This window comes from Pseudorasbora parva, chromosome 3 (assembly GCF_024679245.1).
Source record: "Pseudorasbora parva isolate DD20220531a chromosome 3, ASM2467924v1, whole genome shotgun sequence".
Lineage (NCBI taxonomy): Eukaryota > Metazoa > Chordata > Actinopteri > Cypriniformes > Gobionidae > Pseudorasbora > Pseudorasbora parva.
Window position 1 is genome coordinate 39,743,076 of NC_090174.1, and position 16,673 is coordinate 39,759,748.

A 16,673-nucleotide genomic window follows, 5' to 3' on the forward strand; every position below is an offset into this window, starting at 1 on the left:
AAGTTGAGACCACGGAGCTCTATCCACGCTGAAGCTGATATCGCTCGCCATTATACGTCACATCAGGATGTCACGTGTCAACTCGACCCGGGACCGTTAAGCGTTGTGTGTGAAAGCGCACATATTACGGTATTTCGCTGGCAGTGTGAATGGACCAAATCTAGCGGCCCGGGAACAAATGCTGGGTCGCATTATCCGTGTATTTGCCGGAATTGCAGTGTGAAAGGGGCTTTAGTTACAATGTCAATCCACACGATACAGTATTATATGTGATTGATATTGTTTGAAATGTCTCAGTGGGACTGGTACAAAGATCTCATCCCTACAGAAGCTAACCAAAAAATAATCAATGTTTTAGAGTTTAAATATGAGTTTAAAGATATCTTGTCTTAGGATGGTGGGTGTGGCTTTCAGCCATTTGGCCTCTGCATCAATACAAATATATAGGACTTGATTAATGCAAATTCCCATTGTGAACTCGTGTTTATATTTGACACACTGTAAAAAAATATTGTTGGTTTAACTTAAAAAAGTAAGTAACCTGGTTGCCTTAAAATGTTGAGTTCATTGAAATTAAACATTTGAGTTAATACAATGAAGGAAATTGGTTTAATAAATACACACTAAAAAATGTTGTTGGTTTTTGTTTGTTTAACTTATAAAATTAAGTAACCTTGTTGCCTTAAAATTTTGAGTTTATTGAAATCAAAAATTTGAGTTGATACAATGAAGGAAATTTGTTTAATAAATAGAAACTTAAAATATTATTGTATCTGAACCACATAAAAATGTGATAAATCATGAAAATAGCACTATTTGGCACGTTTCACTGCATCATCAGAAATAAAACACACACAATTACCTAATATGCTTACAAAATCTTTTAATAATATTTTAATAAAGGTTGTCGAATCTCAAAAAAATTTCATTGTATTAACTCAAAATTTTAATTTCAATGAACTCAAAATTTTAGGCAACCAGGTAACTTTTTTCAAAATATTTTTTTACAGTGCATTTGTGTATTTAAGGGAATGTTGCAGAGATCGGGGCTTGACACTTTAAACAGGTCAGCCCGTAATGCTGGACGTCTCAAGAAAGCCAGCATTATGTAATTTTCAAGAGTCAGGTATATTTCATTCTTTACTTCAGAGTATTTGATGTTATATATGGATTAACTTTGATTGATTCTGACTTGCTCTGGAATAATTCAGGTTGGGTATAATTTCCTACAAAGGGTTAAACCATAATTAAATGTGTAAACTATTAAATATAATGACCAAATAACCAATTGGCATTCTAACCTAAATTCGAAATTATGATTAAATGGAGTCAGATATAGAGGAATTGGAATAAAATGCCTTTGCCCCACTGAAAAGACCGAACGAGCAGGGATCTTCACCACTAATCGTTAGCCTCCATTGGGACGATTTGGGCAGCCTTACAACTGAAAAGTCTAAATGTATTTTAATGCCCATGAGAAGGATACAATGCAATACTAGACAATGCAGTTAAGGCATGACCATTGGACTGTGAAATGGGTCAGCAGGCTGCAATCTACCTGAAGTCTCCAGAAAGTGCAAGGTGTCAGGATCTCAGAGACTTAAGTTAGGTAAAGAATCCTAAAAAATGATCCCCACTTAATAAGAATCACAAGCTGAAGTGTTGTAAAGTTATTATATTTTGTCCTGCACCTGAGGCCTGTTTGGGTTTGAGTATTGTGCACACCTTTTTTGTATTTTTGACTTAAAATACTTCCAGAGCCATGGGCGCTGAAACAAGGCAAGCACTGTTGTACTTCCACTTTAATTTATTAAATTTTGTAGGAGATTCTTGGGGGTAATTATTTGTCTCAGAAAAAAAGTGCTATACAGTGCTGTCACTCAGACGGTACCCTAAGGCAGTCATTCCCAAACTGTGGTCCGCGGACCACTAGTGGTCCATGAGGGTACTGCAGGTGGTCCGTGGAAAGGCAAAATAAAATAAAATAATATTTTTTTACCCTCATTTTACCAGGAAATTCCCATAAAAAAATAATAAGTAAAAATAATATGTAGGCCTATATTAATATAACATTTGTATTAAATTGTCAAGTTGTTGTATTAAATTGTGCGATTACTAAAATAGCCTAGTGGCGCTCGGCCGTGACGTTCAAGTTCAGTGCCGTTATGGATCGGTGGATAGCAACGGATTCTCTGAAGAGAAAAGAGACAGAGGCAGAAGTTACAAAAAAAAATGATGAGATTGACAGTGAGTCGGATGCATCTATTAGCCAGATTCATCATTTTAAAAAAACAAAGAAAAGGAGGGTGAAGAGAAAATACTGCGAAAGCTATTTAGCATTAGGGCGCTTGGGGAAATAAATAAATGAAATATGTGGCAGCTGTTGTGTGCAGTAAACTTTCCTTTAACAAGCCTCTTGTACTGATGTGATGCCTAGTTATAGTTTTAGTGCTAGTAAGCCTATTTAGAGGTGCGGATTTATTCAGGCAGGACTGTGTGTAGACACATTTTATTATGTGTTAGGAGGTGGTCTGCAAAATTTTTGATTACAAATAGTGGTCCACACACACAAAAAGTTTGAAAACCCCTGCCCTAAGGTACAAAAGGGAAAAGGTACATCTTTGGTACATATTAGGTACATATCAGTACTTTAAAAGTGCGTATTAGTACTTTAAAGGTGCATATAGTACCTTTTCAGTTTTGTACCTTAAGGCAGTGGTTCCCAACCACATTCCTGGAGCCCCCCTAACACTACACATTTTGCAAATCTCCTTTGACTGACACACCCATTCCAGGTCTTTGAGTCACTACTAATGAGCTGATGACCTGAATCAGGTGTGTTTGATTGAGGAGACATGCAAAATGTGCAGTGTAAGGGGGGCTCCAGGAATGTGGTTGGGAACCACTGCCTTGAGGTACCGTCCCAGTGACAGCAATGTAACTTTTTTTCTGACAGCGCAGGCCTTCCATTTTATACAGTAATACTGGTATACTGTATGAATGAAACATTATGAATTAAACTTGGTTATCAACAGTTGCTTATATATTATGTAGTGAAAGTGAAAATGTATTTATCTGAAGCTCATTACCCCATAGCAACACCAAGTCCAATCAAAATGAATACCAATTGGCTGTAAAATCACAGATACCGTACCAATGTCAAGTCAAGTGACCTTTATTTATAGTGCTTTATACAACATAGAAAATTGCATATTATGTGAAAATGATGGTATTGTTGACGTGGCAAGACTAAAAATGTGTATCTTTTCATCATTTTCTGGATACAATCAATCATTGCCAAACACTCAGTGTTGAATACGACCTGTCAAACCAGAGATGCATTCCTGAACACAGTTAATGCATGCATACCATTTTCTTCATATCACTTAGCTGTCTTAGGTCAGTTATCTCAAACATGCATTCTGCTTCATCTTTTCTACGTTTGACTTGTTTTGAAAATGCTAACTGACGTGGCTAAAGTGGAATGTGTGGTGATTTTGTTCAAAAGCTTGACTGTGCCCTGTGGGGGTGGACAGGTCGTTTTTTTTTCCGTTACATATGCTGATTTCACTGATGTAACTTGAACAATCTGCTGATGCACAGCACAGATCGAGCTTTTTCCTCTGTGCTGTTGTTGATGATGTGCAGTTTTTCCCCTAGAAACTAATTTTCAGTGGTCATGCAGCTCTGTAAAAACAAATCAAAACCTCAACACTGTTTTGGAGACTTGATGTGCAAAAGAAAGGTGTACTCCCAGCTTAACGATAATGTTCTTCTTGTAGCCCTGACTGGTCTCAGGGCATTTGTGTGTTTGTAGAGGGTAATAGCCAGTGGCACACATGTGGATCACAGCATGATGTTGTGGAAGAGCACAGATGTTCATGCAAATGTGTGATGTAAATGACAAGGATTTGTCTCTGTATGCAAATTATACGTATTGTGGTGATTTGTTGCTGAGAAGAGAATTGGAAAGACGTGTTGTGATGTAAAACCATCAGCTTTTACACTAGCACACATTTGGATCAGATTGCTTTTGTGGTTCTAACTTAGCTAACTACCTTTAAAAAAAAAAACACCAGTGTTTATGGAACTTCATTCAATTTGTGTTGGTTTTCATTTCATACCAAATTTTACCTTTTTTATTAAATGGTGGCTGACGTTTAATCATGCAATATTAGGGGAAATCATTGTAAGCAACACAAAATTAAACTACTAATATTTGTTATAGATAAATTATATTTATCTATAACAATTATCTATATCTATACTTGACAGAAAATTGATGAAATGCTGAAGCCGTCCTCTTCTATAATCATATAAAATAAAGTCTAAAGAAAAAAACATCACATAACCATTTTTTAATAATTCGTATAAAGTATTAGGCATAATCATGCTATTTATTCAAAGTATTATAAATCATTATTTTGAATGTCACACCAACGTCAAGAATGATTAAAAATTAGAGCAAGACAATTTCTTTAAATGTTGTATGTCAACGTACATCTTGCAAATGAAGTGGCCCAGTATCTCTGAAACAGAACAAATAATCAAAGTGGTGTAACACTAAAAGGAATGAGCTTTGGCAATGACCTTATTTAGATTTTGCAGTTTGTAACAATAGCTAAACCTTTCTGTGAATCTTGTACCCTGACCCAGTGCTACCTGTATGAACACACATTGACGTGTCTGTGTATCTTTTTTGGATGGAGTGAGGGAAATAAAGAACATATGCTAGTACAGTAGGGGATTTGCGTTTTTCTTCCTCCTCTCCGTGAGCTCAGAAGTTGAGCCAGTAAATGCTACCCAGTCAACAAACATGTCCTCTTGAGAGAGAGAGAGAGAGAGAGAGAGAGAGAGAGAGAGAGAGAGAGAGAGAGAGAGAGAGAGAGAGAGAGAGAGAGAGAGAGAGAGAGAGAGAGAGAGAGAGAGAGAGAGAGAGAGAGAGAGAGTCAATTATAACCTAAGTCAATTATGCTGAGCTTCTCTAATTTCAAAGCTCTGAGGATACTTAAAATCTTACTCTCTGAGATTTACATGTGTCTTTACTTTTTGTGAGTATTTATAACGTCTTCCTTTTACACTGAAAGGAACTGTAACACTTTAACACAGGGGACTTGCTCCTGTGAGCATATACTTTCAGTTTAATAGTCTAAGGACTATTAGTAGCAGTTCCATAACTTTTGTGGTATATTATTGCTTAAATATCTTTCATTCATGAATAAGAGCAAAATCCTTCATCTTTTTTTTTCTTTTTTTTTCTTCTTCACTTTTTATGCGTGTTTCTGGAACTACCATGCCTTCATTATTTAGAAATAATAAAGAGAGTCATTTGAAATGCCATCAACATATTAGTTGCTTTTTTTAACCATTTTTCTATCTTAAAATATGGAAATCTGTCATGTAAATATCAGTTATTTTCTCTTTTTTTAAATGACTGCCTTATCACAAAGCATTATATTATTTATTATAACACAACTTAGTATGTCCAGAATTAGGAAAAGTATCAGGAACTGTACTAAAACCCAGAAACCGGCATTTTTGAATCATCCCAAAGTCAAAGTTTGCCTGAAATAAGTTTTTTGTGATTTAACACAAGCTCAAGATATTTTCACGTTTTTGTTCTGTGACAAACAATATATCAGTAATGTATACTCAATTTTTAAATCTTGTTTAAATCTTGTTAATAATTTAGACAATTATTTTTTGATTATCAAATTTTATTTATGTTTATCAAATTTTTGATACATTTAAGATTATCTTGATGAACAATATGAACAATAGGTGTAAGGATCGTAAACGTTTGTTAGTCACAGAACTTATCATCTGCAAAAATTCAAAAGCCAATGAAAAAATCTAATTGGCTTTTTGTCAAAGGATCTAGGATGATGCTAATTTAAAGGACACATTGCTTTGGTTACTGAAGTGCATGCTTAACCTGAAATATGAGATGGACTGAAAAATCTAAGTAAATATATATATTTTTTAATTAAGATTTTTTTTTATCTAGCTATGGCGTGGTACGCATGTAGTGTGATCGCTAACTGCACCGAGGCACGGAAAAGCTGTGCCAACTATGTTCACCAAACACCAAACTATGTTCCAAAAATGTCCATCACTTTATTTTCTACCAAAAAATGCTATAACCCCCCATCATTAATTATCCAAATTAAATATATGAAGATATATTGACTATCCCTTATGAAAATGTACCATGGAAATACCATGGTCAAGTCATGGTATCATAAGTGTGATGTGATTTTATGGTTATGTGAGCCTAGTATCTGTTTACTTATATAACGTCTCTCATCGCATTAGGCTTGTCATTTTCATCATCTTATATATATATATATATTACAGATTATGGCATCTTCTATCAGTCATGTAATTTGTGATGATGAAAAACATAATTATTTACACACCCCTCATCTTGTCTTACAACACATGAAATCATATAAGCAGAAGGCTTCAGCTTTCCCGGTCCAGTTTTTCATGTTATGTCCATCAATGACGGCTACAGCCACAGCAGAAGTCAGTGTTCTCCACGCAGTGTTGTGGTTATGCTCAGTCATTTCCATTACCACACTCATCTCTTGCCAATCCTGCTTGGCCAGGGTTTCTGCCTTGCTGCAATATCCTGTCATTGACAGAGTTTCCTTTTAGTGTGATTAGAGGCCATTACTTTAATCATGATCTTTACATATGTGTGTTTTACAAGCTTATATATTAGATTAATATGTTTCTACCTGGAATTCTGGCATGCAGTGTTTGTTGCGTGATCTCCATTTGCAAACTGTGGAAGTCTGGCTCAAATAGGTACATTGGCAGCTTGTCGTCGTGGCAGTCTGCCACGTTCGCCTGGACAGAATGATGTCATATCCTGAGTATGCTATTCGCTGACCAATGTTTTTAAAGAGACAGAATGTATGTTGTTTGTATTAATCTCTGTAACTAAGTACATAATGCCCTAAACATTAGCACACTACAATAACCTGTTTTCTCCTCAGCTCAACTGGAATGACGATAGTTTTATATTTTCACCCACTTTTACTTCTCATTGATTTATGCAGCTTTTAATTAAAACAGGGTTTTTTTCCCTTCAGTTGCACTTTATATAATTGCGAGAGAAGCATTGCAGGGAAAGTAAAGCAGATGTTATTGCAGTGCTTCCTTTGCCTGTTTATCATTCTACGTTATCCCTAAGTGGCTGGGATTTCTGATTGAAGCTGTGAAGATTTATGGATGCTCTATCATCTAGCTACTTAATATACACATGCAAACAGACATTTAGCCAGAGAGATATATCTGAAGATTGATTGCACCCCAAAAGTCATTTTCTTCACTTAGTTTATATGCAGATAAACTAACTGACAATCTCTATTCATTTCTATTCAGAGCTCCATTCAAATCACCTTTGATGACAGTCTTCAGCTCCCAACTTCTGCATCCATTGACTGTGTGACTTGCACCGACCAATCAGTACGCAGCATGGTAAGCTCTTAGTTACTAAAACACCAAATAAACGTTACTAAAATGCTTGTACAATCTAACAAAAAATATGAGTAATTGTATTTCAAGATAACGTCACATATCACAATATTGTTATTTTTGACAGTTCTTGCAACCAATTTCAGTATCACAAACTAACGCCGGCTTCACACTGCACGCGTAAGCAGGGCGTAAGCAGCGCGTATTTTTTTCAGCGCTCATGTTAACAGATGAGTGCATTCACACCAGCAGCAGAGGCAGCGCAGCGGCGCGTAGCAGGAGCAGAGCAGAAGCGTCAGTGCCGCGATCGTTTCGGCGCCAGGTCTATTTTTGACGCGCTGCTCACAATGTTCTGATCAAAATTAACCTGGTTAACATGAAAAATAACACATTTAACCATGAAATAATTTAGTGAAGTGTTCCTTGTGTTTCTCAGTCACCATATGACATCTGGCACTGTGGGGGAAAAAAAGTTCTACACAAAAACCGAAGTCACTGCCATAAGTTTTTGCCTGATACAAAACTAATTTTAAATAATGTATGCCAGTTTAGCTTAAATTAAATATGAATTAAATTATGTATATATTATAACTATATGCTGGCATAAAAACAGAAACGATAAACAAAAGCAGGTGGTGTCAGGCAGTGTTCTTCAGAGTGCACCTGGAAAGACAGCAATAGACGACACTCGTCTCATCGTGAAGGTTGAGAAGCACACAGTTCTCTATGATCCACACAATTTGCTTTATAAAGACTTGCAAGTGAATGAAAAAGCATGGGAGGAAGTTGGTGAGTGTGAGCGGCTCTTGGTGCTGATGGTACGTCATTTTAAAGTGTTTTTGACAATCTTTCGTTGTCTCACGAACGAACAACTAAATATGGTTAGGTAAATAGAATGCACACACATTAATATAGCACTATAGAAATGTAGATAGACTATGATGTGCGTTATTTTGTCATTTAAAAAAAATTAAAGGCTACTTATTTAGCCTACAATATATCATTAAGAAGTTTCCTCTTTTTCCTCTTAATTCATTTATGAATTATCTTTAAGAGGTTTATGATGGGTAATGCATGTAAATTTGATGCCTATCCAATATTTCAAGACAATTTCCTGAAGTTTCTCTTTTTAGTAGTCTGCTTTTCATGGACATATAGTGCGATGGCCTTTCTTCTATCAAAAACTCGCACTGAACGAAATAAAAAAACAAGTGAAACGAATTTTTAAAATAAAATTAGCTTCATGAGAAATCTTTGCTTTATTTCCATTTCAAATACATTAAAGAGAAATGCAAACTTATCCATTATAGAGTAGCCTACTCTGTATACAACTGCGCGTGACAACTGCGCGCGACAAACGCTGCCTGTGTGAAAGGAAAAAGTGTGCGCGCTGCTACTGCTTTACACACGCGCTGCTTCAGCGCTGCCTACGCCCTGCTTACGCGTGCAGTGTGAAGCCGGCGTAATACTAAGTAAAAAATACTGCAGACAAGTGACACTAAAGACTTGAACTTTAGCTCTGCCAAAATATATCTGTTTTTATTGTATTTTTGCTAAAATACATGTAGCCCCGTTGAGCACAAGAGACTTCTTTAAAAAAAACATTCCCCAAATCTCCCCAACCCTTAACCTTTGCACAGTAATGTATATAAATGTATATGTCTTCATATTTATAGTATGATTTTTCATATTTTATGGTGTAAATTGAAATCATAATTTCAGGTAACTGCAATAATAACAATTTTGATATACATATGCATTAAGAGAAACGCTACTCTTTAGCTCATTTGACAGATGCAATCCTCAGTTGTGTATGTTAGTAGAGCTCAGACATTGTATGCAGTGCATGCGGTTCATTTTGAAATAATTAGTTCAGCCAAAAATTCTGTCATTAATAACTCACCCTCATGTCATTCTAAGATCTTTGTTCATCTTTGTAACACATTAAGATATTTTTGATGAAATCCAATAGTTTTCTGACCCCTCCATACACAGCTATTTAATTAACCATTACAAGGCCTAGAAAGGTAGTAAAGACATTGTTAATATAGTCCATGTGACTATACAGTGCAGCACTTCCATGTTTTATGGCAGAACGACTTGTGCGCTGTGCATGCATTGTGGTGCTCACTTGAACAACGACGGCCAATGGTAAGCCAGTGTTCTGGAAGCGCTGCACTGTTTTACACTGCGTCAACAGCGTAAGAGTGTGACACAGATTAGAAGAAATTGTTGAAAAAAATATAAGCAATGTTAAGGTTGAACCACTTGAGTCATAGACTATTTTAATTATGTTTTTACTACCTTTCTGGGCATTGAAAGTGTTCATTAAATAGCTGTCTATGGAGGAGTCAGAAAGCTCTTGGATTTCATCAAAAATATCGTAATTTGTCTTCTGAAGGTAAACAGCATGAGGGAGAGTAATTAATGACAGAATTTTTAGGTGAACTAACCCTTTAAACACTCAAACTCTTAAATCAGGGTGAATGTGTCCAACCTATCAAGTTGCCTTCAATATATATTTTATCTGTCAAAAGTGTTTTTGTGGCTTTTATTTTTTGAAGGTACCATATTGTGTCCCCCTCAGTCATTATTTGTCAATCATTGCCTCAACCTCTTTCAGGTCCTGCAGTGCAATTGTTCGGTCGACACCATAACGTTCCCCGTATCTGTCACTCAGCAGTCACCTGCAGCTGTTTCCATGGATACCTACCAGATCACGATGAAGCCCATGCAAGCCCAGGTAAAATACAAATGAAATGGATTTGCATCTGTGAGTTTGCATCAGTCTGCATAGCTGCACACTCAACTTTCATTAGTCTGACGTCTCCTGCCACTGCTCACATGAATGAACGAACTTCTCAGTTTGCCAGTTTTTTCCATCTCAATAGCTTAATGTAGATCGTGAGGTTTGGTGGCTATGAATATTGCATGCGATACTCATCTCAAGCAAATGACTCCACTTGATGCGCAGTGCCACAGTTTAATGTTTCATCTCTGGTTGTAAAAAAAATGGAGCAGCCATCGATGAATATATTACTTTTGCAAAATGACTGTGAAAAAGATCAAATGTTCTGTATTGGCTGCTGTAGTTGCAGGTATGTCTAGAGGAAGTAGAAGAAGAGGGCCTCCTTGTGTCCTGGACTTTTTCCAAGCAACCTCATCTCTCTTTAACTGTAAAATCACGCCAAAGAGTCCAGAAAGAGGTAAAGGAGACATATTGGTCACATAAGCCGCGTTTCCACCGCAGGAACTTTACCCAGGAACCAGGAACTTTGGGGTGGTACTTTGGGGTGGTACTCTGTGTGTTTAGACCGCAGGAACCAGGGTCTTAATGAAGTTCCGGGTAAATATTTCCCCCTCCAAACGGCCCTGCTCGCGAGGTAGTACTTTTTCAAAGTTCAGGAACTTTCGAGGGCGGGACTTGGGCGCTTAACATTCTGATTGGTTTAGCATTTTAATTTCAACCGTCATTTTTAAAAGTCTTTTGTGAGGTTCGTTCTGCGTTCAGTAAATATCTTAAATACCTTGCTCTCTGTCTGATGGCACGCGTTCGTCTCAGCCATCTCACGTTCAATGTCCGTAATAGCTGATAATAATAAACATTGTCATTTTAAATCTAGCTTTACAAGCTTTCTGAATATGCTAGTGCTCTTTTCTTTCATTGTTAATTACCTCTTTAGTAAACCAGCAAAAGCAGCACAGCTTGAATCTCTTCCATACTTGTTATTAATTTTTTTACAGTTTATTTGTCACCATGTAAACGACCTGACCGATTACTTTTAAGTGTGCGTCCTTACATGACGTGACAGCGCGTGCCGTACACATGTTGACAAGAGAGGAAATTTCATTTTTCTGAGGGGTAAACTTTTTATTTCGTAAGTTAAGAAGATAATGTTGGAATAATGACACAGCTTATATTGCCCCAGGCAGTTTTTACTTTAACCATAACTGCGCCGACAGAAGAATTAATTTTTTTCTGAGATGATTATTACACTTTACAACAAATAAATAGCTTATATAATACTGTATTAGTCCTGGTGGCTGTTAAGAGTTGCTATGGCTACAGTTAACACATTCTAGCTGGTGCAGAAAACAGCATTGACATTTTTGATGCGGCAGACAAACTGCATGTCACAAAATGATTGTGATTGAAAGTCACGTAAACACCAGATCGGTTTAGATAATGTCTCATGTAAACAGTCCACTCAATCTTTCAATCTGAATGAAAAAAAAGTGTGCTTTTAAACATGGATAGTATCGCGCAAAAATGATTACTGTCTGTCACTGACTTGGAGGAGCAGTCCCGCGCAGTCCTACATCACCAGACTAATTACTAATTTGCCTAATCTTCACGGAACTTTAGATCGCGGTGGAAACGCAGACAGTTGCAGGTCTGGGGGGAGAAAAGTTCCTGGTACAAATTGTTCCGGGTAATATTGGTGGAAACGGGGCTATAGGTCATGTTCCTTTCAGCTTTTGATGTATTACAATTTTTAAATGGTCTAAAAGAAACTACTTTTATAACTATGCAAATAAACTGACATTTTTGTCTTTAGGGCTCTGATGTAGAGGTGGACAGTGATATGATTGCCGAGCTGGTGGAGGACACGCTATACACAACACACCCTGCTATGATCCTCAACCTGAGGGCCTGTGTATCAAGCCCCGCGGTAAAAATACCAGTACTGATTGCTATATCACACAGTAGGGGTTAGTGTGTGGAGATAATTTGGAAGTGTACTGAACACTGCGACAGATCCATATGGATTTTATATGTTTTGGTTGGGTGTGTTTGATGTATTACATGTAGGGATGTATGACATCCTTATCAGTACAAAACATACAAGACATGCGATTAAGGTCAACAACGAGGAAGGAAAACTGACTTTTGTGAAAAATGTGACTTTCATGTTATAAAACATTAACATTCCCTATTGTTATAGTTCCCCAGGGAGAAGCAGATCAGTAGTTTGAACCCTCCATCTCAGAGCACGCCTGTCAAGCGGATTTTGGTACACCAACTCAGAGCAACTGATGTCAAAAAAGGTATAAAAATGCGATTGTCTGCTTGATTAAACAATATGGCATCAGGATGTGACGTGTAATGTCTCCACAGCGTCTTAAGTTTGGTTATGAGCTGCGATTTCTCTCTCGAGAAGCCGTGCTTGTGCATTTTTTTTCTGATTCGATCATAAACTAGCGCATTGTGTACCGCTCCACTGAGCTGGCAAATGATCTCAGTTTCAGCGTCATCACCACGAAACGCACCTTACGGCATTGGTCCTGCCTTTTGCTCGCACAGGTCTTATTCAGCAACTGACCCTGGCAATGTTACTAGGTCCCCATCCCGGAATCAATTCTGAGATCAATACAATGTCTCCCCTAAAACCGGACAAAGCGTGTTGATGGGGCATGTGTGCCCCATCATGTGCTCTCTTGCTCTGGACATGCGTGTCCATACAAGGAAATTCCGAGCTTGTCACATAGGCCCATATTTTTTAAAAAAACTTTCCGAAACTTGTGAGAAACCAGGAGTATTTTTGGCACAGAAATACTCCATCAAACATCCAACTATTTTTTTTCAGTTTTGGCCATTTTTAGCATGGGAATCAGAGTCTTTAACAGTTTATAGTGCAGATAATTTTCTCATAAGTGATTTCTTTTCAAGGATGTCAGACTCATGTAGGAGAGCTTTGTTGCGTGCTGAGTCTGGACACTCCTTCCATTGAACGCAGAACCGGCTTCCTTACTCCTTCCCCCAGTCCCGGAGCAGCCCTGCACTGGACTGACGACTTTACACTGTAAGCACACTTATGTTATTGACACTTAGGAAATATTACAAGGAAATGTTTCTAATAATGTAATGTTCTATTAGACAACGTCATTTCTGTTCTTACAAGTAGTTTTTTTTAATTTAACTGCAGAACTAGACTGGTAATCCAATGGGATATTCTCTGACCTTACATTTAAAGGTCAGCTTCGCCACTTCCGTTTTACACAATGGTGTGTTTTCATCAAAGTATGGTTTATAATGGCAGCCCCTCTGTCATGAATGAAGGTGTAAAGCTGTGAGCAGCTCCACCAATTGCTCTGTAAATTTATGCAGCCAACTCCCAAAGAAACAAAGAGCTATTTAGCACATTTAATTACAGCCATTCACAACACATCACTATTTCCTGTGATACCAATTACCAGAATGGCCGATTTAATACTCAAAGCCAGCATACAGATTACTGCTGTGAGGCCAAAGGGGATATTTAGTCTACCACAATACTGAAAATGTACAGCCATTTCATAAACTAAAATCTAGTTACAAGACAATTAATTATTTTAATGAATAAAATGTCACTTCATCTCCAATATTCACGCGCGTGCGTGCGTGTGCGCATTTGTGTGTGTGTGGATTAATTTTTATTTAGTTGCGATAAATCTAAGCCTGTTTTTATCTTTTAGGGATGTAGGACCAGAAACCAAAGAACTCAAAGTAAGACTTGTGGAGAAAAACAGCAAAGGAGAACGTGAGTCACTTTTCATTCAATAGTTTATCCAAGATTATAGAAGCAAATCTATAACATATCAGATGATCTAGTGAATGATTCAAGACTGATATTCTCCATTTTGTGTATTTTTGTTTTCATTGCAAGTATATATTTTTTTATTTACTTGACAAATAATTGTTTCTTTTTTTCGGGCTGACAGGTTTTCTGCCTGGTCTTGCTTCCTTACCATTGGATCTCTCTAAAAGACTTCCTAATGGACAACAGAAACTGGCCATCGCTCCAGGTTATGGTCTGCCTCAAACTGCTATCATAACATTAGAGGTGAGGGCAGCATAAAGTGGAATTCAGAATGAGTTTGTATTTTATACACAGTACCTTTCAAAAGCTTGGGTTCTATAAGATTTTTAAATCTTTTAAAAGGAAATAGCTTATGCTTATCAAGGCTGCATTTATTTCATCAAAAATACAGCAAAAAGAGTAATATATATATATATATATATATATATATATATATATATATATATATATATATATATATATATATATATAAAAATACATTTTATAGAAATATATCCGAAACAATATGCTTTAGTGCTCAAGAAACATTTCATATTTGTTATCAATGTTGAAAAGAGTTGTGGTGCTTAATATGTTTGTGGAAAACTTGATGAGTTTTTTTAGGATTAATGGATGAATAGAAAATTAAAAAGAAGAGCAATCATTTGAAAAATAAATCTTTTATAACATTATAGCTGATTTTACTGTCACTTTTGATCCATTTAACATGCCCTACAGACAGACTACATACCACTACATAATTCTCACATATGGATAGCATGATAAAACAGTGTGGAGAGTGTCAGTGTTTTAAACCTGAAATAGTTTCTTTCTTCTGTTGAACACAAAATGTATTTTTTTTAATTGTTGGTAACCAGACAGTTCATGGTAGACATGCACCTACTTTTGTGTTTAACAGAAGAATGAAACTCATATAGGTTTAAAACAACTGGGTGTGTGAGTGATGACAGAATTTACATTTTTGGGTAAACTATCCCTTTAAGGCTTCCACCAGCCTTGTGTTCACTTTTCTGAACATGCTGATAAGTCCCTGTTCTAAATGTCAATGTGAATTATTTAATAGAAAACATATCTTATTACAGTGGACTGCCTTGTGAACTGAACGATCATCTTGTCTCTGATTAACTCGATAACTGAATTATTTCTTTATTTAACCTAGTACTTTAGTTAACACTGTACTTGTTACACACATAATCTTACAGGTACAAACACTATTTAAACGCTGCGTATAATCATTATGTTTTAGTTTGTGAACATATAGACAAAGTAAATAGAAATATATGAATGTGTATTATTAGTAATTTTTGGAAGATAATCTGTGGCTGTACTATAGTAGTTGTCACAGATATCTTTTTAAAGTATGAATTATGTTTAAGCTAATGATCTTATGTTTCTGTATCCATAGCTATTGTATTTGGAGTCCAGTGATTTGCGTGTTTGCCAAAACGCGACTCCACTGCGGTCCTCGGTCACTCCCTCGAAGAAGGTGGACGTGGACCGCACCATCATGCCTGACGGCACCATTGTCACCACAGTAACCACAATTCAGTCACGACTAAAACTGGACCGCAAAATAGGTAAGGGCCAGATTATTCAGGCAGGAGGACTGAGTAACACTGAGAACACACATGCCGTTCTTTCTCCAGTACCACAGAAATGGCACACTATCCTGTTTCTTCCTCTGTAACTGCAGGAGGAGACTCTCCGTCTAGGTCTCCCTCAAAGGTGGAGGTGACTGAAAAGACTCCCAGCGTGCTCACAAACAGCTTGCAGAGCACCAGCACCAGTGCCAGCGCCAGTCCAACCCCCAGCAGTGAGCTTAACATTAAGATTTGCATTTTAAGACAATTCACATTACCATTTATTTTAAAGAAATGTGTGCTTTAATTCATCAAGGAAACATTAAATAGACGAAAAGTGACAGTAAAAACATTTATAATGTTAGAAAATATTTCCATTTCAAATTATTTTCTGTTCATCAAAGAATCTCACAAAAATATTAAGCAGCACAACTATTTTCAAGAGTGATAATCATGTATTTTTTTCTCAGCATATTAAAATCAGCGCATTAGAATGTTTTCTAAGGAATTCAGTTTTTGTTGTCACAGGAATAAATGACATTTTTAAATATATTTACAATAGAAAAAAAGTAAATTTAAGTTATAGAATTTTTTTCCAATAAAATAAAAGTTAGGGTTCAGAAAATAAAGTAACATATTTATATATTGTTGTATATATTATTGTTTTTTAATTTATATTGTTTTTTTGTTGATATTTTGAATTTGTTATACATTAAATGTATTATTTATAATTTTTGTTCATATTATAATATGTTTTGTTAATATTTTTTATCGTTTTTAACCTTATTTTCAAAGTGTCATTTGAACAAAATTAAGTGCGAGTTTGTGATCCTGTTGTGTTTGTATGCTATTCCCAAGCAGAAGGCACCCTCCCTAATGGGCTGGATCCCGTAGCAGAAACGGCCATACGACAGCTGACCGAGTCAGCCAGTAAGGTACCCAAGAAGACGCCTACTAAACGCAGCACTCTCATCATATCTGGGGTGTCAAAGGTCAGTCTGAACATTGTGTACACAGACATTTCTAA

The 16,673-nt window shown here is 36.5% G+C and overlaps 1 protein-coding gene across 2 annotated transcripts in view; it reads left to right on the top strand.

Moving 5' to 3' along the window:
* c2cd2l (c2cd2 like) overlaps positions 1 to 16,673 on the top strand; it is a 37,232-nt gene that overhangs the window by 16,828 nt on the left and 3,731 nt on the right. Inside the window, exons 3-13 of one of the 2 annotated variants that reach the window (XM_067438801.1) lie at positions 7,393 to 7,488; positions 10,109 to 10,228; positions 10,578 to 10,691; positions 12,045 to 12,158; positions 12,432 to 12,534; positions 13,157 to 13,289; positions 13,942 to 14,006; positions 14,188 to 14,309; positions 15,472 to 15,643; positions 15,760 to 15,879; positions 16,505 to 16,638. In XM_067438801.1, the coding sequence (XP_067294902.1) occupies positions 7,393 to 7,488; positions 10,109 to 10,228; positions 10,578 to 10,691; positions 12,045 to 12,158; positions 12,432 to 12,534; positions 13,157 to 13,289; positions 13,942 to 14,006; positions 14,188 to 14,309; positions 15,472 to 15,643; positions 15,760 to 15,879; positions 16,505 to 16,638 (1,293 nt within the window). The remainder of the gene's footprint in view (positions 1 to 7,392; positions 7,489 to 10,108; positions 10,229 to 10,577; positions 10,692 to 12,044; positions 12,159 to 12,431; positions 12,535 to 13,156; positions 13,290 to 13,941; positions 14,007 to 14,187; positions 14,310 to 15,471; positions 15,644 to 15,759; positions 15,880 to 16,504; positions 16,639 to 16,673) is intronic. The other variant, XM_067438802.1, reaches the window with a different exon arrangement.